This window comes from Poecilia reticulata, linkage group LG18 (assembly GCF_000633615.1).
Source record: "Poecilia reticulata strain Guanapo linkage group LG18, Guppy_female_1.0+MT, whole genome shotgun sequence".
Taxonomy (NCBI): Eukaryota; Metazoa; Chordata; class Actinopteri; order Cyprinodontiformes; family Poeciliidae; genus Poecilia; species Poecilia reticulata.
Window position 1 is genome coordinate 13,502,778 of NC_024348.1, and position 22,267 is coordinate 13,525,044.

At 37.8% G+C, this 22,267-nt stretch overlaps 1 protein-coding gene across 18 annotated transcripts in view; it reads right to left on the reverse strand.

The window, feature by feature from the left end:
- dysf (dysferlin, limb girdle muscular dystrophy 2B (autosomal recessive)) overlaps positions 1-22,267 on the reverse strand; it is a 100,418-nt gene that overhangs the window by 52,342 nt on the left and 25,809 nt on the right. For 7 of the 18 annotated variants that reach the window (XM_008435628.2, XM_017310457.1, XM_017310455.1 and 4 more), the window contains 20 exons: positions 21,992-22,105; positions 21,738-21,915; positions 20,789-20,913; positions 20,604-20,710; positions 19,577-19,772; positions 19,344-19,490; positions 18,957-19,088; positions 17,858-18,024; positions 16,680-16,794; positions 16,503-16,608; positions 16,276-16,418; positions 14,928-15,101; positions 13,751-13,835; positions 13,569-13,646; positions 8,309-8,490; positions 8,082-8,222; positions 7,042-7,071; positions 6,878-6,913; positions 5,164-5,265; positions 3,762-3,923 (listed from right to left, as the gene is read on the reverse strand). In XM_008435628.2, the coding sequence (XP_008433850.1) occupies positions 3,762-3,923; positions 5,164-5,265; positions 6,878-6,913; positions 7,042-7,071; positions 8,082-8,222; positions 8,309-8,490; positions 13,569-13,646; positions 13,751-13,835; positions 14,928-15,101; positions 16,276-16,418; positions 16,503-16,608; positions 16,680-16,794; positions 17,858-18,024; positions 18,957-19,088; positions 19,344-19,490; positions 19,577-19,772; positions 20,604-20,710; positions 20,789-20,913; positions 21,738-21,915; positions 21,992-22,105 (2,520 nt within the window). Of the gene's footprint in view, positions 1-3,761; positions 3,924-5,163; positions 5,266-5,828; positions 5,880-6,877; positions 6,914-7,041; positions 7,072-8,081; positions 8,223-8,308; positions 8,491-13,568; positions 13,647-13,750; positions 13,836-14,927; positions 15,102-16,275; positions 16,419-16,502; positions 16,609-16,679; positions 16,795-17,857; positions 18,025-18,956; positions 19,089-19,343; positions 19,491-19,576; positions 19,773-20,603; positions 20,711-20,788; positions 20,914-21,737; positions 21,916-21,991; positions 22,106-22,267 lie in introns of all 18 variants that reach the window. The other 11 variants (XM_017310453.1, XM_017310458.1, XM_017310456.1 and 8 more) reach the window with 3 other exon arrangements.

Here is a 22,267-nt window from a genome sequence, read left to right on the forward strand (position 1 = left end):
ATTTGTCTTATTTCTTGTGTAACTTATCATTTGACCCCGTATAAAAGCCCTGAAGGCTTCCCATCTAATAGATGCTGTAGTCTCAGGTTTATTAAGTTTAAATGATCATCAATATTTTCCTCAAGATATTTCAGAAAGTTGGGCATTTGCAGCCAATGGGGTTTTAATCGCCGCATAAATTTAAGCAAKCATAGCGAGTGGTYGGAGATTAATATGCTTTCATAGGTACAAACTTTAATTCTGGCAACCGAAGGATTTGAGATTAGGAAGTAATCTATACGGCTATAGCTATTATAGGTAGTTGAGTGACAAGAATATKCTTTCTTTGTTGGATTCTGAATTCTCCAAATATCTTTTAAGTTTAGTTCAGACATAAAATGTTGTATAACCCGTCTACTTTTAGAGTGGGATAAATCTAATCCTGATGATTGGTCAAGATTAGGATCTAAAGTACACAGTAAAAATGCTGGTGTTGAATTAACACCCAAAAGTGTCTATATGTGTTCAAGTCAGCAGGTGTTAAAGTAACACTTTTGAAAGTGTTAAAAGATTGACACACATTTTTTAAATTAAATTAACATCTATAATACTGAAATGGGTTTAAGAAAAGTTAAACTTTCCATTTCTGTGTATTGTTTTGAATATTTTCCATTSGATTTGATTRATATTGAYACCTTGTGGGTCAATTATTTACTTTTTTTAACACCATATTATGTTTTGTGATCAACACTACACTGGTGTTACTTTTAATATATTTTAACACCAGCACCGTTGTAAATGTTAGTGTGACTCTGTATTGTTGAATTTAACACCARCTGACTTGGACACATATAGACACTTTTGGGTGTTAATTCAACACTTTCATTTTTACTGTATACAGTTAAAGTCTCCACCAAAGACAACATCACCATGGAAAGAAACAGATTATTGTAAAATTCAGAGTTGTCTATATTAGGATCGTACAGGTTAGCCAAAAAAAAGTTTTGCTTCATCAGTGAGGTATGGATTATTATCCATACCTCACTGTATGGATAAGTATTTACTTTTTTATATACAGATAGGCAAAGATTTCTGAATCTAAATATTCACCCCCCTAGCATGTGGAGAAAATTATCCTGAAAAWACTTGACCTGGCCATCTTTTTCTTAGTCTTGTAATTTCGTTAGTAAGCAGATGTGTTTCTTGAATAAAAACCACTTTTGCCTGGTTTTGTTTAAGTCTATTCATTACTTTCTTGAGCTTGATCCATTTTCTAAGACCTCTTACATTCCAGGAGATCACATCAATGATGGCCTCGGTACTCATTCATATCTTTAGTTTTTTTGTCTCAGCTGTAGGAACTTGCATTTTGCACCTTGAGAACACTAAACATTTACAAACATAAAAAACTTTCTTGACATTCCCCACCAGTGGAGATCTCCGACTCCACTTCCCCTCTATTCTGTGACTTGGTTACTGATGCTAGAGAAACAACAGGAGCAGAGAAAACGTCCACTTAGTCAACTCACACCACCATTTTAAACTATGAACCCCGATGATGCTATTAAGAAATTACGCCCCACCGCTGTGATAGGGAAACTTAGTCGAGATGTTCATTATCCAGAAACACCGATCAAATGTAATGTTAATCATTATCAAACCTTGCTAACGCCATTTAGCGTGTTAGTGTGGTTACCCGTCAGTTTGTTGTCCTATTTTCCGTATAAATTCCTCCATCGGAGTGTGAAAGAGGAAACGATTCCCACGGTGTAAGATCCTCATCTTTGCTGGGAATATAAGTCCAAAGTTTATATTCAGCTAACGGTTTCACTATTGTTTCGGTTGCTTTACCACCTCCGAGGACAGGTCAGGGAAGAACGTCACATGGCAGCCATTGTACATCGCCTTTCCTCTCAGACGGGCTGCTGTCATCACTCATCTTGTCTTGGTAGTTTAGGGATTTTATGATGACCACTCGTGGCGGGGCGCCTGGAGCCTGTGAGCCCGTTCGATAATGGGGGGAGATGGAAATGTATCCCGCCCCAGATCCTCCATCAACCACTTCTGGGGAAAAGTTGCGATGTCCCCTTGCTCTGTTTTCTCGGGTAATCCCACAAGTCTTAGCTTAGGTCTCCCGGTAGTCATTTTTGAGAAAATCCACCTTCTGAGTGAGCTCTTGGATTTTCTTCTTTAATGTGGAGTCTTGTGTCTAATTTTGAATTTACCCTTATATTTTCACCATAAAAACTATTTTAATTTCCTTGTTTGGTATCATTATTTTCAGCACAACCTAAGATTCATGATTTTACAGTATTTGTTTCATTTTGACAAAATGCAAAACACTGGATGAAAAAAAACACACAAAAACAAAATCTGAGTAAAAAAAATCATATTTGTACTATTATAACATTCAAAAAAATATTGATTTAATCGTTTTTACAGCCTAAAATGAAACTTTCTTTTGTAAATTTTAAGAACTTGTTTACAAACATAGCCAAAAACTAATTAGTATACATATTTTTACAGCACACTGCGGGCAATTTCACGGATACGCGTCAGACAAAATGGCCGACAATGCTTTCTGATTGGTTGCTTCAGATATGTGGTACGTTTGAGGACATCGGGAAAATGGAGTTCATGTTGCATTCATTCACTTTTTGATCGTAAAACATAACGTCTCGCGATTCACAAATTGAACGATAGGCGGCGCCATCACGATCAAACATATTTCTGGTTTTATTTCGAAGTAAATATAAAACAAAATCAATATAAAAACACTACTTTTATAAAGTTAGAAGTCTAATGTCTGACAAAATTGAACTCAACACTTTTCATGCTGCCTTTTTTTATTTTCTTTTTTCTTTGAGTGGTGGAGGAGTTTTTGCCCGCTCCACAGCGGGCGTCGACTAGCTCGGCTAAGCTAACCGAGCTAGTCTTCTTTGTTTGCTAGCGAGGCAACGCCCTCCTCCAGGTCACCAATACGGGTTTCTGCAGAGGCAAGCCTCTCGAGGAACACTCCAATTGTGTCTTTAATTTCTTGGTTTGAAGTTATAATGTCATGTAGCAGCGTGGAGAAATGTGTTGTCATGGACACGTTCGGCTGAGTAAAGTTAATTAAAATACAAATTAATGTAAATGTTCAACATTAACTGAATGTGAAGATCTCAACTGACTTCAAACTTTGAATCCAGAGCAAAACCAGTTGTCTTTTCTTTATGTAGAAACAAGAACAAGTTACTGACTATTTTTCTTTTCTTTTTGTTTCTTTGCTTCTTTCGTTTATTGGTCAAGTCAGTGAAGATGAAACTTTTTTTTTTTTTTACAAAACAAAAATCCAAAAACATTCATAATTTGAGACTGAAGTCTGTTTTATCACAAGAATCCAGAGTTTATTTTTCATCTGCATCCAGTTTCAAACCATCTGGCAAGTATCTGCGCTTCCAGTAGAATCTGTATTTATGTTGTATATTAATCTAGCGTACATGCTGGTGGCCACTGGAACGTCCTCCACTCTCCATCTGCAGGAGCCTCATGAAGTTAAAGCAGAGCTGGAAGCATCTCCGGCTTTTACTTTTCTACTAAAACATCTGAACTTTCCATGGAAAAAGGGAGGGAAGCCTAGCGTCCTTCCCTCTGGTGCCATTATTGTGGCTTAGCTGATGAAGATAAATGACTGGAGCGAACCACATCACAGCAGAGGTCTCATTAGCCATGAAAGCAGTGGGCCTGGGCTCTGATTACACTGTGTTTGTGTATGGTTAACTCTGTCCCCGTGCTCTCACCACATCAAGGATGAGCGTGTTGACGTCAAAGTTTGGCTTCTTCTTCACGCTGCGGATGACGCAGCTCTGCATCGCGCTACCTCCGCACTCCACCTGCAGACTGGGAGACGTAACGCTGGACAGCTGGAAGCTCTTCAGGTTTCGAACGCCCCACGCTAAGATCTGACGCAGAGAGACGGGAAGAGAAGGATTTATATTTTATATTTTTACACAGACAATTATGTTCATTATGTGGAGCCATGTGGAATAACATTTAGCAGTCAATATCTTAGATTATTTCACTTACAACATGGGGAAATTGTCTTGTTAAAATGGTCTAGTTAAAAATTGTCTTGTTATCTAGAACTAGTGTAACCTGGACACTATTTAGCCATTAGCTTGACTGTCAGCAGCTGTTAGCCTGATTCCAAGTAGCAGTTAGCTTAACTTTGATAAGCTGTAACCATGGCGCTATTTAGTTGGTAGCTTCACTGTAAGTAGCAGTTAGCTTGACTTCAAGTAGCAGTTAACTGAGCAACTGGAACCTTGACAATGTTTAGCACTTAGCCTGACACTAAGTAATGTTTAGCTTAACTCTGAGTTGCTGTAATCTTAACACTATTTAGCAGCTAGCTTGACTCTAAGTAGTAGTTGGCTTTGAGTAACTGTAAACACTATATAAAAGTTAGCTTGACTTCACTTGGCAGTTAGCTTTGAGTAACTGTAAACTTAACACTACATAGCAGTTAGCTTGACTGTCAGAAGTTGTTAGCTTGACTCCAAGTAGCAGTTAGCGTTGAGTAAATGTACATTTAACACTATATAGTAGTTAACTTGACTGTCAGTAGCTGTTAGCCTGACTCTAAGAAGCAGTTGTCTTAAATTAGATTAGCTGTAACCTTGACACTATTTAGCTGTTAGCTAAACCAAGACTAGCTCGGCTAAGCTAACCCAGCTAGTCTTGACTGAGAGGATTTTTTTTTGATTATCTGTAAACTATTAAGATATTGACTGCTAAATGTTATTCCACATGGCCCCACATAATGGACTCTAAATGGTAAATGGACTGAACTTATATAGCACTTTATCCAATCATTTTGACTCTAGCGCTTTACACTATAGTCACATTCACCCATTTGCACTCACAAACGCTCACACATTTATACACCGATACGCAGCTCGGTAGGCAATTTGGGGCTAAGTGCCCAGGGGCACATTGACATGTGGCAGGAGGAAGCTGGAATCGAACCTACAACCTTCCGATTGCAAGATGACTACTGTACCCACAGAGCCACAGTCACACTCTAAATTGCTTATTCTTGCTAAAACTTCAACAACAAAAATAAGCATCAGTCTACAACTAAAAATATTAGCTTTGTAAACAAAATAAAAACATTTTGCTAATTGATTTGTGTTGTTGTACCTCGATGGCTGTTCTTTGCAGAACGGGTTTGATCCCCTGGGGAACCATGAAGACATTGGGTTCTCTCTGGGGGGGCGGATAGGGAAGGTCCGACTCGTCTGGCTGCCAGCAGGAACAGAGAACAGCAGCGGGTCAGAGACAGAACCCTGAGGTACGTCACACACACAGCAGGTATGCCGCTTACAATGATGCTGGGATTTTTCATCACTAACATGAAATTACATCGTTTAGCTGAAGCATGGCAAACGTTAGGCTACCAACGCTCATGGTAGACATTTTAATAATAAAAAAATAATTTCTTTTCAAATAAATCTCACAAAATATCTATTAAAATGGTGTGCGGAAGGCTAAAGGCAACCTGTAATATGTGTTAATTTTGGGTTAATTTAAAAATGTGCAACATAATCATATTTTCATAAAAATTATTAGCAAGAATTCACACATTTTGTCCAGAATGAATAATAAAGCAAACTCTTTAGGCTTCCATTTGGCACTGTAAATATATGGAGCAGCAAAACAAATTAGTAAAACAAAAAGACAAGTTAACAGAGGACAAAGAGCAAGCTAGCATGACTGCTGCCTTTACAGCTGGGTTATCTGCAGATCTAAAGACAAAAAGCACAGTGATGGGTTTGATGCTTCATGCATGCGTTTTAAAATTATACCCATTGCTGCAGGTTTTCAGACAGGAATCCTGGAAACATCAACTGAGGGATCAAAAGTGAAGAAAAAATAATATAAAAAGAAATAAATTTAATACACAAATAAGTCAAGATGATTGTTTCGTTTTCAATCACAATGTTCCAGATGAGATGGTTAAATGAAAAGGGAGTTAAACTTAGTTTTTCATTACCAAGTAGTTTGTTTATCTATTCTTGACTACAGGGTCACTGCAGGGTTCACCAACAAAAAGTAATAAATTTTAAGACCTTTTTATTAACAACATTAACAACATTGGTCAATTTTTATTTTAGCCACAACAAATGCAAAAAAGCTTATTAGCTAGCTAATTACCATATATTAGCAGCTAGTTAGCGGTAGCCAAAATGTCATGAGTTACAGATCACAATTATGTTTGCAAGTGACTCAAAAGTTTGCCTGACAGAAATGTCTCACAAAAAAACAACATATAAAAGACTAAACAACAGAATTTAAGACCTGTGGTTGACTTTTTTCAGGCCAACTTACATTTTTACTGAAATTAAGACATTTTAAGGCCTTAATTTTACATGTAAGCCTTTAAATTTAAGACTGGTATCACCACAGAAATGTACAAAAGACATCTGCATCTTTTATATAGTAGTAGTGTCAAGCTTTTTGGCACAGAAGGAATGTAGCATCGTACGGTTGACAGCAGAAATTAGCCCATGGCAAAGATAAACCTCATCCAGCCAACAGGATAAATTTACACTTTAAATTTATCCAAGCTGGCTAACTGGCTTAAAGTTAGCTGGCTAACAAGGGTACATTAGCAGCTAGGTAGCGGTAAATATTCCTGTCACAACAAAGTTTTGTTGGTTTTAAGGCCAACTTACAATTTTTTTATAGTGAATTTAAGACATTTTAAGGCCTTACTTTTTAAATTGATTTTTAAGACTTTTTAAAGATATCTTAAAAGTTGTCCTTTAAGACTAGTCTTAAAATCCAGTCTTTTAAGTCCAGGACTATTGTTTTCTGTTATTTCAAGTCTTCTGAGCAAATTGTGTGGCTTTACCTCGTCCAGTACGTGGGTTGAACTGACGACATCCCCCTGTGTTTAGGAAAAAGTTGGATTATAATGTAGAAACTTTTAAAAGAAAAATGGCAAACACTTAACTAGAGTGGAGTAAATTCATGGCAGTTTTGTTTTGGGGATTGTGAGGGTGTAGATGAACTGACCTCGAGTCCTGGGAGGTGGTGAACTGCTGGCTGTGGAAACAAAATGAGAGGATAAATTAGAAAAGTGTGATAAGTGGGAGAAGTTTGGTTTTAGTCCATAATTACACCAAAGTTTCGTTAAGCTTCAGTTGTTACTCACATGGAAACTAGATGAACGCTGATCTCCAATGTTGCAATTTTAAGGATTCTGTTGTAATTACATACAATCTCAGCTAGGGGGAGCAAGTAAGGGTTTAATAAAAGGGGCCCGAGAACAAAACCTTGAGGAACCTCAGATCAAAATTTATAATTTTTGTTCTATTACAAACAATCGTTGATGAACTAATATGAATTACTTGTCTCAGTTTTTCATTATTTTACGCTTTTTAATTGTTAACTGTGAAAGATCAACAGTTTGCCTCATTGAATGAAATACTGTCTAATGTGTAAAAATAAATGTGCAAAAATGTTTCAGTAACATCTTTTCTATGAATCCTCTAAAAAAACAACAAAAAAAAACGTAATTTGTAATTCTTATTATTTTTCTTTTTAGTTTTTTGGTACACTAAATAAATTTGTAATTAGCCCACAGGAAGATTAGTAACAACTAATGGAAATCCTAATAAATAAGCAAATAAATGTACTCAAATTAGTGTGATATCATGATAATCTGAAAAAAGATTAATTTATTTTAATCATAATAAAAACCTCTAGAGCACAGAGGGGTTTTAAGGCCACTGTTAGAGCTTATTTTGTATATGATCGATTACTTTTCAACAAGAATTCATGAATCTGGTTTGAATTTCTCAGATTTCTCAGTGTGAAGAAAATTATTTAATCACACCTTAAAAAAGAAACAAATAGCAAGAGTCAAAGACGTTTCACACCCTCTTTTTGATGCAGAATGTATTCATGTCCAAATACAAACCCCTAATTTCTTCCCATCTTTGTAAAACTTACATTGTGGTAAGAGAATTTGAATAGGAAGATTAGACGTACAAAGAGTAAAACAGAGTGAATAAAAGAAAAGTGTTGATGGTGGCGATGGGGAAACCTTTGACCTTTTCTCTACGTGTGAGCTCGAAGGCGGCCAGCAGCTCGCCGGCGCCCGAACTCCCTCGGCGAATCGGGAACCAGGCGAGTCGAGGCGATGGAGCGAGGGACGGCTGGCACACGCAGCGACCCATGAACTCATCCGCTCCCTGATCGATCACAGAACAACAGAGACGTTCAGAGTTCACCGACACGACGACGCCAAGGCGCTAAAACCGAGGCACCGGACGCTCACGTATGAGTCCTCGTCATAAAGCTCCACCACAATGTTGGGGGGACTGGCCGCCGTCGCATCGGGGTCTCCGAAAATCTCCACCTCGTAGAAGATGAGCGTCTGATCCCAGGTGGGGTTGAGGGTGTTGCGGACGGTCACCGTCCTCTGGGACTGATGGAGGAACGACACGATGGCGTAGGGGTCTGGAGCGACAGAAACGATCGATTCACCCAACGTTTCACTCAACGGAGGCAGACATGTTGGAATGATGTCCATAAATTATATTAGTCCATTGTTTGTTAAAGTGATCTCTTATGCAATATTTCACATTTTGCACGTTTTTGTACGTCCATTTTGGGTCCAAACTGCTTCTAAAAACAACCAAAGCACTTTAAAAAAACACCAAACCATATTTTAGGAAAAAGTTCAAGTTTTCTTGGTGTCTGGAAAACGAGCCGTTTCACAAACATCCCTATTCTTGAGTTACTGCGCTGTTACCTAGCAGCTTCAGCCAAACCTGTCCGTCACCTAGCAACCACAGTGGAACTCCAGCACATTTGGTCAGCTGGTTTTACCGCTGCATGTTTTGTTGTTGAAAGCTCTTAACTCTATAAATGAGTCCCAAAGATGCAGTTATACAGCTGAACCACTTTGAAAAGCAGAAGTGGAGCCTCCTGCATTCCCGTTGGTTGGAGAAAATCCAATTAGTTTATAATTTTGGATTACTTATTCTTATCCTTTAGAGAAACTCCTGTAAGGTTATAATTGTGAAGTACTTTTGTTGTTTTGTTTTTCTTCAGTTTTTTGTTGTTTTGTTTTTATTTTGCTTTTCTTCCGTTTTTTTTGTTTTATTTTGTTTGTTTTCTTTGAAATGCCTTGTTGCTGAAAATGTGCTATATAAATAAAACTACCTTACTTTACCTTACCCTGGTTGTGCAGGAGGCTCCACTTCTGCTTTTCAAAGATGTACGACTCTATAACTGCAGATCTTTGGGACTCATTTACAGATTTATTTATAGACCAACATATTTCCAGGTACATATTATTATTTATTTTCTATTTAAGCCATTATTTGTAATGTCACATCAATGTATGTATATTTTATTATTAACTTTAGATAACTTTTGGTTGTAGCTGCTAGTATTTAACATCTTGGATGGAGTAGCTTGTCAACACATAAGCAATTTCTTCTTGAGGATCAATAAAGTGTATTTCATTTTATTCAATTCGTTTGCAGCCATTTTCACGTGGAGGGGGCGTGGCCAACAGCAGCTTATTCGGATTTAAAGTGACAGCGTCCTAAAGCAGCTCATCTTGAATGGAGCTGAGAACAGGAGGAACTGATCAGACCAAAAACTTAATTACCCAAGAAGGATTATTGAACATTGAACTTCTCCTAACCTGTAGGTCACCTTTGATAGTTCATGAGGTCACAGCCAAACTTCACTGCGATGTTATGGAAGTGCTTATTGCTTTGTGAACGCGTTTCAGGGAAGGTTCTCAGTAGCAACATCTCAAACTGTCCTGCCGTTTGGAAATGTTGGGTTGGGGACAGACCGCTGGGAACACGGCTCTGAGTAGTTTGTTATTCCAGGTCACAGTCATCCCCTCAGCGTTACACACACACACACACACCCACACACACACACACGCACGCACACACACACACACGCACACACACACACACATAGAAGAAATCCTCATGTACGTACAGTTAGACGGACCAGGCAGTTTGTTGTTTTAGGCTGAGTAACGAGTCTCTGTGGAGCCGTTAGCATCAGAGTAAACAGAAGCTAAGATGCATTTTCCCACTAGTCCTCAATTAACCCTGACACACACACACACACACACACACACACACACACACACACACACACACACACACTGACCCGTTCAATTAGCGTCCGTTCACATTAGCCCATATATAAGCAAACAGCCCAGAGGGGTTATCTAAATTTTTGTTTGAGTGAGTAAAGGGGAAGTAACGATGGAAGAAAAGTTCATAAACACAATGAAGACGGAAAAAAGCTGCAAATACAGATGGGAGGAAAGATAAGGAGGAGAAAATGAGAGTTAAAGTGAAAGAAATGATTAAAACACTGTGTTGTTTTTAACATGGAAGACTAAACATGTTTCTAAAAGAGGAATAAATGTTTGGAAATAGAGAATTAATACACATAAACACTGAAACAAGCGATGAATTCTGCGTGTTTAAAATGGAAATCTCTCCATGGAGGTTCACGCACACACACACACACCCCCGCACGCGCACACACACACACACACACACACCCGCACACACACCCCCACACCCCCACACACAAAAATAGAGCTAATTTGGTGTCCAAACTAAAAGATGTCAAGTTGAAAGAGCTTCATGGACCACAAAACATTTGGTATTTTTATAAACAATAAACTAAAGACACAATATTTTAATAAAGTCAGATTTCTGTAAACAAGCGATGCATAAATCACCGAAGATTAAAAAAATGGTAGAAAACCAGATCCTGAAACTTAATTTCTGATTTGTTTTGTTTCTTTTCAGCAACAGTAACAGGATTTCGCTCACTCTGCCGTTACTTTTTTCAGAGTTAGCATTTGGTCTCCATTACTAATAAATTAAATTAAATCAAAAGTGAAATCCTGCATGAATACTTCGTGTTGCACCTTAAAATTTAAATCCCCCCAGGTTTTTAAGTTTATCTGCATTAAACTACCTGAACTTGCAAACAAAATTAATCTTGAATTGTGACCAAAAATCATTCCTAGGGCCACAAATGGCCCCCGAACCGCACTTTGGACATCCCGAAACTGCATTGTATCGTCTAGTACTTTGTTGCATTGTGTCACTTCAATGTAAAGCATCAGAAGGTTTTATATTTTGCTGTATAATCTTACTCCATATATAATCAAATATAGACTCATATTGTATCGTAAGTTATTGTATCGTATAACGTATCGTATTGCATTATGATAGTTTTGTACCACATAAATGCGACACATCTAAACTTTTTAACGGCTCAATTCTGATGTTTTCACCTAAAAATAATTAAAATAAAATTTTCATAATTCCATCATGTGAACCTAATCAGATACGAATCCGATCATTTTCAAATCGTCTGCGGAAAAAGTGATTACGTTGCTTTTTATCCATCCAACTTTTACACAACTAACGTGAGACGTGCCTCACAAGCCGGATGTGGGAAACCTGGAGGTAAACAATAACTGACGCAAATAAGCTAATAGCTACACTTTTTTATTTAGCTTCCTTCGCTTTTTTTTCAATCGGCTCCCATCGCTCAACAACGTTGAAATCAAAAAGATGGCGGCGGCCATCATTACCTCTGTAAGCAACTCTATGTTCTTCTTCTGCGGTCGCTTTTTAATTTGTAGAATAAACGCACAAGATCATCATCATGACAAGCGGTGTGAACGAAGCCATATTGAACGTGAAGCTGCCTTAGAGAAACAAAGTGTCTTCAGTCAGAGGCCTCTTCAAATTCACTGCGGTACAGACTGCTACAGGGGATCTTTCCTCCCAACAGCCGTTATTACAATCTACAATAACTCCTGGAGTTAATATGAATTATAAAACATTTAGTCTTCATTTAATTATTGCTCTCATATCATCAAGTTTCTATTTTTATTACAGGAAATGTGACGACTTTTAGAAAACCTTTCGTATAATTTGAACCTTTAATGTTCCGCATCAGCTTAGTAATTATGGAGCAGGATTATATTCAGTCCCATGATTCTTCTTGCCTCAAAGCAAGCAAAGACAAAAAGATTTAAGAGGAAAAAAGGTCAGGAAATGATGGATGAAAACGGAGTGGAGGAGAAAAAAGGCAGGAAAACAAAAGATGAAAGGCGACCACATGAAATCGAAAGGAAAACCAGAAAAGCCTTAGTGTTTGATAGCAGACCGAGTCTTTAATCATCTTCAATCAAAATGTCATGTCGCACCAGATGAAAACACAAGCGAAGCTCATCCATCAGTTTTACTCACCCATTAACTGTTCATGAGTGTGAATGAGCAAAGATAGCGATTCATCCTCAGTTTGCTGACAGAATCCTGTTTGATGGCCCCGTTTTTCAAGCAGCCTCCCATCAATCCTCTCTCTTTTGTTTATAAAAGTTTTAGCGTGTGAGTTTGTGCTTTCTGATTAACACACAGTAGCTGCAGTTTCCGTGACCTCGTTTTAAATCTAAGAAAAATATTCCTCTCCACTCTTCTCCTCCTTCTTATTACAATCAGAGTGGTTTCATAATTAAATCAACGCTTTTAAAGCAGCTTGTTTCCCAGGTCTTTTGGCTCCCGTCTCATTTTTGACGTTTTACTACATTTTTTTACTTTTTAATTATTTAAAAAGTACAGAAGCAAGCTAACTAAAAGTAGCATTTTTAGCTAGCTTAGAGCAATGGTTAGCTAGTTGCTAGCCTTGAATCTTCTTTTTAAAACATTATCTACTGATATTTCTCTGCACAGAAATGTAAAAGATGTGACGCAAAAAGTATTTGCACCCTCAGGGAGTTTGTTTTGTTGCACTTAAATACTAAATATGCATTCTAATTTAATATTTAAATTAGAATGCATATCGGAATTCATTCTAATTTAAATATTAAATTAGAATGCATATTCTTTGCTGCATTAAACCCACATTTCTGTATTATAAAAGTTTTTTTTATTGGTCTAAAGTTCTAATTTTAAATGTCATGTTTTCATCAATTGTAAGCAGAGAATCGTCTTAATTAACAGAAACAAAGGCTGGAAAACAGCAGCTTGTGTATTATTAATCTATATAATCTGCTTCACTTGGAGATTAAGATAAATATTCTAATGTACTGAATAGCTCTAAAAATGGTTTTATTTTCTAAAAAGAAATGTTACTTTATTAAAATGCATCACCAGACAAAAGAGATCTGCTTCAGTAAATACAGATAAATATCCATATATATGAATAAGAAACAGCTCTGAAGTATTGAGTTATGTTGTTACTTTTAAGTCATCTTAATGTCAACATTTGTAACCAAATAAAAATCATTCATAACTAAGATTTTTCTCTAATTTTTATTTACAGCTAAATAAATAAATATGCAATAAAAACAAAAACAAAATTCTGATAATTTCAGAATTTCTAAATTGTGTGCAAGCTTCAACTTATCATTTGCCGATATCCAGATGAATTTAGCTTTTTTTGACAACGATCCAAAACAATGTTGGATTCACCAGTTGGCCACCAGAGGGCGCCAGAATACCAGCACATGTTGAGATTCGCTGTACCTGAGAAACTGTCTTTGTCCATCGGCAGCAGGTCTCTGGCTTGATACATGTAGCAGCGCAGGTGGTAGCGGGTCCCGCCTGCAAGAAAAAGCAGCTTCAGCTCCAAAAAACTCCATGACAATTAGGAATCAGAACCAGAAAAAGAAGATAAGCATAAAAACAAAGTGTGGGTGTTGCCCTACGGTCAAAGAAACAGGAAATGGTTGGTCTGTTGACTCCAAAAGTGGTGGTGACCGACTTGTCGTCATGTTTGTCCTCTATGCTGCTCTGTGGAAGAAAAAGAAAGCGTAAAGAAATGTAAAAACTACAGACCGGCAGACCCTGGTCACTCATAAAAGTAATGAAAAAAATAAAAACTGCTTTAATTATGGATAAATTTTGACTGGCCTCCGAATATTTATAATATTTTTTAAAAGATAAACCATGTGTTTTCACTGTAGAGCCTATATATTTTTATTTCACAACCTTGGTGTGTGCAGAAAACTATTTTATAAACATTTTTTTCAAAAATGGGAAAGTTTCAGAAGAAATCACTGCTGCAAAAAACATAAGATGTGGAGAATTGAATGGGATTAACATAAAAATATTACATAATTTCTCATGGAGAAAAATTGTGTTTGGTACATATTCAACATCAGATTAATAAAGTCATATATTACCTGAACTGAACTAAGATCAGAATTTATAAAGCAACATTTATGCTAAATGAATGTAATAATTACTTAATAGTGAATAAAAGTGAGAAGGAAAATGTTAAATGTTTTATTTTTAATCAGATCAGCTGGAATCACATAAGATTTGTTTTATAACTCATATTTGGTAGAAAAAGGCTTGTGGTTGGTCCATAATCAGCAGCATGCTAGCACTTAGCAACTACCAGCAGTTAAAAGCAACAATTAAAGGATTTTATCAAATTACAATAAAGCTAAATAATATTTCTGGCTTCCTTTTTAAATTGTTGCAAAGCTATGGTTTCAAGTTTTCCTTACTTTTTTAATTTTACCAGATAAAACAAAACATTAGCTAATTTAGGTGTAGCTAATTTTAGTTCGCTCTAAAGATACAGAATAACTAATAAAAGATGAAAAATATTTAGCTGTGGACTGACGAGACAAAAGTGGAAATCTGTATAAAACTAAAACCCAGAAATGTTTCTTAAGGCCGCAGTTTGGACATTCCGTGATAATATATTCAACCACCACAGATTAATTAGTCATAAATCTGAAGATATGCAGCAGCATTTATGCTAAATTAATGTAATAATTATTTGTAAAGCATACAAAATTGAGGGGGAAATATAAAATTCAGCGCTTCTGTACTTATTTTATACCATTTTGTCGGGAAGCTAATGCTGCTCACCAGAGAACATTCCAGAGCAAAGATGGCGGCCGGTCCGGTCTTCTCCAACGGCTCCATGCGGCAGCGCCACCTGCGCCTCCTGAAGCTGTCCGTCTTTCTGGGCTTCAGGTGGAAGTTCCAGCCGAACAGCGAGGCGTATTCCCAGCCCTCCCTGTCTGAATCATCCGGTCGCTGCTGTGGGAGGTAAAAAAAAAAAAGGAGCAGATTTTTCTCAACATTTTCTTCAACTTTGTTTTTCTCCGCAGAAAAAACGGGATACAACAGAAATAAGGGCAAAGGTGACGCTTCTTCTACATTGTATTTTTCATTATTTGTGCAACTAGAGCACCATCTGGTGGTCAAAAGTGAGAATTACAGCTAGAAAATCATAACCTGCACCAGATAAAGAAAGCGGATCATTATTGTTTATTCATACTTTCATTTAAATCAATTACTTTTTAACTCTATACCTTTAGCACGTTTTTTGTACCTTTCTTTATTCAACATATTACATTTAAATATTTTAAATAAAAAATATTTTTAAAAATGTGTGAATGAATAATATCTATTTTTTAGTTAATCTATTCACCAGATAACACTACAAATAACTGTAGTTATTAAAACTATAATTTCAGCATATTAAAAAATACTTTAAAAAACAAGGATATTATGTCATTAATATTTTGAATTAACAAGGAAAAGGTCAAATAAATTTACATTTTTAGTTGATTATCTTGTTGCCACAAAGCACTGCAAATAAAAATAACAATTTAGTTAAATAAATATATTAAAACAGATTACTACGTAATTAACATTAGTCATTACATTTTTTGCCATTTATCCATTCACCAGATTTATTTAACGTAGTACATTGAGTTAAATAAATATAGTAAAGAAAAATATCCAAAAACAAGGTTACATAATTAATATTATAAATGTTTTTGTTAATTATCCATTCACCAGATAGCACTACAAATACATTTACATTACATTTAAAAACAAGGTTATTAGGTAATTAATATATTTTGTTGTTGTTAATTATCCATACACCAGATAATATTCAATAACAAAAAACCTAAATCCTCTAAGTAAATTTGGTTCAGTTTCACTTGCAAATATTTCAATATTTCATGAGAAAAGACAAGATCAGCATACGAGTAGCTTTTCAGCACGATATAGGAGCTTGTTTTAAGTTGATATTCTCTTAATATTGATTTTAAAAAGTACTAGCTCCACTTCCAATTTGAAATAAATAGAATTTTAGGAACTTAATAAAAACTACAGCGTGCTGAAATCATGGAAAAGTATCACATGACGTCGTTTAGAAGTGATTAAATCAGTTTATCTTTTTAATTAAGAAACCAGTCACCTTCCTGAGAGCCTCCATCTTCTGCTGGTCTCTCCGTCTCATCCGGATCCATCGCCTCCTCCGGTTGGTGTGGTACATCTTCTCTGCGGGAACCCAAGACTTTGGTCGGCGGTCCGGAGGAATGGTGATGCCGTACTCCCAGCCTGAAGTTAAAAACAAATCCATTATCAAAGCTAAAGATCAGCTTCTATCTCTGCTTGTTGGTGGATATTTTACTTTCTCAGCACCTTGATCGTCGACGGCTCTGTTGAGATCTTCGCTCCACTCCACCTCGTCCCACGCCCACCCAGGAGGACACTCCACCTCGCCCTTCGGCACCGTTTTCTCCCCGTTCTGGAACAGGAAGTCAGATTGTTTGGTCTCTGCTAACAGCGACGTGTTGGGAAACGCGTCCAGCTACGCACCACGTCGGTGTAGCCCTCCGGCATGCCGATCCACTGTCCGCCTGGTAACCTCATCTGGTTCTCAAACACCTCCTCTGTGAAGGTCATGTGACCGGCGTCCACGTCAAACAGCAGCCTGGAGGGAAACCAACGGTACACGACTGCATCATCTGCCCAAAAGAGCTGTTTATCTGTAGTTACACTCAATAATATTCACATTAACTCCATGGAAGGTAAATAAGGCCCAAAAACAAAAATAAGTTTTATTTCAAATATTTTAACTTAATTTGCACTACACTGGACCAAAGTTTTCCCCAACTACTTTGGGAGAAACTACAAAAAGTTTGGGTTGAGCTAGACAAAAGGTGCTAGACTATGGTGAAAACCCAAATTATTTTGGGTTTTTCAACTGAAATACCCAATGATTTTGGGAAAAATCCAAAATGACTGGGTTTTTAATAGAGTTAGACCAATTAAATTAAACTAAATTGAAAAACCAACTATTTTGGGGGTTTCCCTAATTATTTTGGGAAAAAAACAAAATAGTTGGGTTTTTCAGTTGAACTAGACAAATAAAACTAGTGAAACTAGTGAAAAACCCAATTATTTGGGGAAAAGATCAAAATAGTTTGTTGTTTCCTGACAAAACTAAACTATAGTGGAAAACTCAACTATTTGGTCGTTTTAAACTGAAAAACCCAAATATTTTGGAAAAAGGCAAAGTATTTTGGGTTTTCACCATAGTTCAGTATAAAAACTACAGTTTATTTTTTACTAATTTTCAACTGAAGTTTTGGGTTTTTACACTATAGTTAGTTTTATTTGTCTAGTTCAATTGGTTTTAATTAGTTGTTAATGTTTGCTAGTTTTATTAGTTATTATTAGTTCAATATTATTTTGTTTTAGTTTACTTTTATTAGTTGTAGTAGAAATTTTAGTTTTTCATCCTTTGCTTAATTTTGAGGTGCAGAATTCAAAGAGGTCAAAATGTTGTGATGTGACTGTGTTTACATCAGTTGAGTAATGAAAGCCCAGCAGAAGACGCTGTTTTCAAAAAAATGTATTCAATTATTGCTGAATAAAAACTGACTGGTGTTTTAGTTAACTATGATAACCATTGTAGTGTGAAGAACCACGCAAAAAACCCCAATGTGAACTGAGCCTGAAGCTCTGCAGAGTGACGGTCGTCGTGGACTCACGTCCTCTCTGGGCTGATGAACCAGTCTCCAGCCCAGGCCCATCCAGGTGAGGGCCTGAAGCTCTCCTTGGGCAGCTTCACTCTCCCCGTGACGTCGCTGAACTTCGGGTAGGTCAGGCCCGTCGTTCCCCAGCTTCCCACCAGAGCCAGCCGGGTCTGGTTCTCGTACTGCAAATGATTCAAGACAGGTTTCCATGGCGCAGCAGAACACCTGAGTGACGCTTGCTCCACCACCTTCTTCAAATCTAACAAAATGGCTGCCAAACGTTTGTGCAGCAAAATATTTTATCATTTTAAAAATGTTGATAAAAAAGTTTCCAGAGATCATCATCAACATATTCAAAGCAAAAGCAGCACAAACAGAAACTTTAACTGCACAAACGTAGCAAAAACGTTTGAGGCTGGTTGACCTTTTGACCTTTAAACTTTCATTAATATTGTGAAAGCAAAAGCAGCGCAAACAAAAGCTTCTGCTGCACAAACTTAGCTAAGTTGATTACACCAAGTTTGATTTCTTCTGCAAAAGTTTCCAGGTTACCTCTGGAAACTTTTTTATTACCATATTTAAAGTGATAGCAGCACAAAAGGAAATTTTTGCAGCACAAACGTAGGAGGGCAATTGACACCAATTGACACAAATTTTATTTGTCAGATTTGGGTAATGTGGTGCTGTTGGCTGACCTTTCGACCTTTAAACTTTCATTAACATCTTTGACAAAAGCAGCACAAACAAAAGAAAATTGCTGCACACACACAGCACAAATGCAGCTGGGTTGATTTGTTTGATTTTATAAATGTGAACAGGGGAATAAATAACCTTTCATGACCTCAGGAAAGTTTTTTATTAATATCTTTAAAATCACAGCGGCACAAACAGAACTTTTTGGCAACACAAATGTTTGTTAGATTTGAAGACAGTGGGGGCGGCCAGCTTCACTCGGGTAGTGGAATCTTTTGATCAAAACTATCTGGAAACATTAAAGTCTGGTTGAATTAAAGTTAAATATAAAGAAACAAAAGGAATGAGTCAAGATTTCAGCCATTTTCTCCTCCATCCGCGGTAAAAAATAATCGGTTCTGTTTCTCATCGTGTCTCTTACCGTCTCAGCAAACACAGACAGTTTTCCTTCAGCAAACTGGTTGAAGTGTTTGGCGTCAGCAGCTAGTCCGAACCACACCTTCACCCTCAGCTGACCCGGAAGTTTGGCTTCCCCACCGCTGCCCTGCGGGTACTGAGACACACCAGGTCATTCACAAAGAGCGGGGGTGACCAATCTGTGGTACACGGACCACTTATGGCCCTTGTAATTAAAGTAATGTGGCCCACAAGCAAAGATGAATGATATTTCTAGAGCAACATCAAGTGTTATATCGATTATTCTGGTGATTAAGTGTGTTTGTGTGTGTGTGTGTGTGTGTGTGTGTGTGTGTGTGTGTGTGTGTGTGTGTGTGTGTGTGTGTGTGTGTGCGTGTGTGTGTGTAAGCACCTTGAGAAAGACGCTCTGCAGCTGTCCGCAGTGTTTCCCACAGTACTGCTGGGAGAAGAGGACCGTGTGCGCTGGGATGCGGTGATACGCAACCCGGCGGTCGCCCTGCAGCATCCAGATCACAATGTCTGGAAGGCTGTTCTGAGGCTGAGACACAAAACTCGCCGTCAGGTTTTCACCTTTAACCTTTTCATTGGGCCAACGACCTCCTGGTCAGCTGGATTAGCTCTCACCTCCTCGGCGATCGTCCTCAGTCGGTTGGCCCAGTCCTCTGCCTGCTCCAGCACCGAGGAAAGCTCGGTTTCTGGTCCATGTTTCAGCGCCAGCGCCGCTGCCGTGATCTGCTGCAGGTGGAGGCTGCGGACGTGCCTGAGCGAGCGGTCGAGAGGAGTGGCGCACTGCCACTGGTCGAGAGCGGGCAGCTCCTCGCTACGAGGAGAGAGAACCAAATATTAGAGACGTCTGTCCGGGATTGTCTACAGTTAGGGCCGTTGTAGATCGAAAAACAAAAACGAAGAGTAAATTTCTGCCAAGAAAATCTCTGAAATTGTACAGCAAAGACGAGGAAATTTCTATTTCAAAAGTTGAAATTTTGCTAAAAAAACCCTCCCAGAAATTTTTTGTTTAATTTCAGAAAATTTCTAGAAATTTTCTAGAAAACACTTGGAAATGTCAGTTGGTAAAAAGTCAACAATTTGCTGAAAAAGCTTTGAAAGTTTGAGATTAATCTCATAAATTTGCTATAAAATACTTAAAAATGTCTAAGTTTGATTTTTGATACCCTATTTATTTACTTAATGAAATTATTATAAAGCAATGGCAAATTGATATATTCGACTCCAATTAAAGTGTATTTCAATTGGAGCCACGCCCCTTTATGTATTCGGCTCCGCCCACTTTTGGTGGAAATACAGTGTAAAAAAAAGAAAAAAGTATTACAATTAATTTAAGAACATTTAACTGATTTTCATCAATATTTTTAAAAACTTGCAGAAAGCATTTTATTGTGTTAAATAAATTATTACATTCCACCTGTGGCAGGTGTAAATTTAGGTATGATGCCAATTAGATCCACATGGCACTAAAGGAATGAAATAGACCCTCTTTTTTAGGTCTAGTGGGTTTTTTATTTAACAGTAAACGGACAGGAAATCAGAAGGATAAAGAAGTGAAAGACATGGCCTCAACTGGGAATTGAACCGAGGATCGCCTTAGGATTTAAACATACAGGAGGCAGCAGTGAAACGATCCATTCTTTACCTGCAGTCTGCGATTAGATGATCCAGCAGCTCTACAACTCGTAGCTCTACGTCCTCCATATCGCTCCCGGCCTTGACCTCCAGCTGCACCTGCTGCAGGTTTGTCTCCTGGACATGAAAATTGATTGATTTGATGTTTACATGAATCTCATAAAAAGGCTAATTTACAGAAGCAGCAGCACAAACCAGTCTGTCTATGATGGCGAGCAGCATGTTGAGGGCCTCAACCCTCGGTCGAATGTCTTCCCACTCTGACGACAGAACCACCACTGGCTTGATGTTTCCCCAGGGGAGGTAATAGTAGTGGCAACCTAAGACAGAGGAAAAAAACACAAGTTTTCAAAAATGTTATTTGGTTTCAAAGTGAAGCTTTAAGCTCTTTTAAGAGTTATGGTTTAGTTTTAGCTTTTTGAAACTGAAGAAAACTGCTGATTTAATTGTAACTTGTGTGTTTGTGTTATACTTGCAGCTCTTAAAGTGTAGCTAACCCCAAATCAACTGTTTTTCTCACTGATAAACTGTCTAAATTTGTTCGTAAGACTGCTATCTTAATGTTTCTGTGCAGATTTTGACAATTTGACACTATTTTGGCTAAAACTGTCTCAATGTTGCGTTGAACGTTGGCTACTGCAGTTGATGCTATTGTTTACAACGTTGCAGCTTTTTGTTGCTAAATTTGTTGCTAGTCGCTTTTTTGTTGAAAAGTCACTATATGACTTTGAAAAGTTGCTAAGTATATTGACAAAGTGGATAAATTAGCAATAGCAATTCAGTAATGCTTTCCTTCTATGTTCATCTCTATTTGGCCACGCCCCTTATTGTCTATTGGCACCGCCCACTTTTGTTTGGGGGCGGGGTTTTGCTTTCTCATAATTTCACAAAGTCCAGTTCTATCTTTAAATTATCTTTGCTAATACATGAATTGTGTGGCTCTTTAGTTGTAGAGAACCTCAGGGCTCTGTTCTAATTTCCAGTCTATTTTTGATCTACATTTTTCCTTTAGGGATGTGAAAAAAAACTTCATCTTTTACTATTTTCATGTTCTTCAGATCTACCAGCTTAGAGCATTGCCTCAATAAAGAGGTTATCTTTTAACAAAATAACGAGATCCTGCATTACTAACAACCCAACTTACCGTCAAACACGGCCCTGCTGAACTGTGTGGTGGAGGCCAGAGGGAGGCAGGTGTAGTCGAACTTGTTGCCATAGTTACCGATGCTGACCTCAAACTGGATGGCGTCGTCGACGTCTTGCAGCAGTGTGGCTGAGTAAAACGCCACGAACAGAGAAAACTTCCTCTTTCTGAGGAACTTCTGCAAGGCAGAGAGAGAAAAGATGGCGTCCGTGCGTCTACGTTCAGCGTTCCTTGAGGTGGAGGCCATCTCTCACCTCCACCACCAGCAGGTCGTCCGACGGAACGTCTTCTGCTCGGTGCTCCGGCTTCTCGGTCAGCTTGGTGGTTAGTTCAAGTAAAACTCTGCCGCGGTACGCCACGCCTTCACCCTGACGGACCAGAGAAATACGACTTTACCCAGAGGAGGCAACGTGACTCTGACATCCATCCATCTGTTCATCCATTCACCCATCTGTTCATTCATCCACCTGTTCATCCATCCATCTGTTCATCCATCCGTCCATCTGTTCATCCATCTATCTGTTCATCCA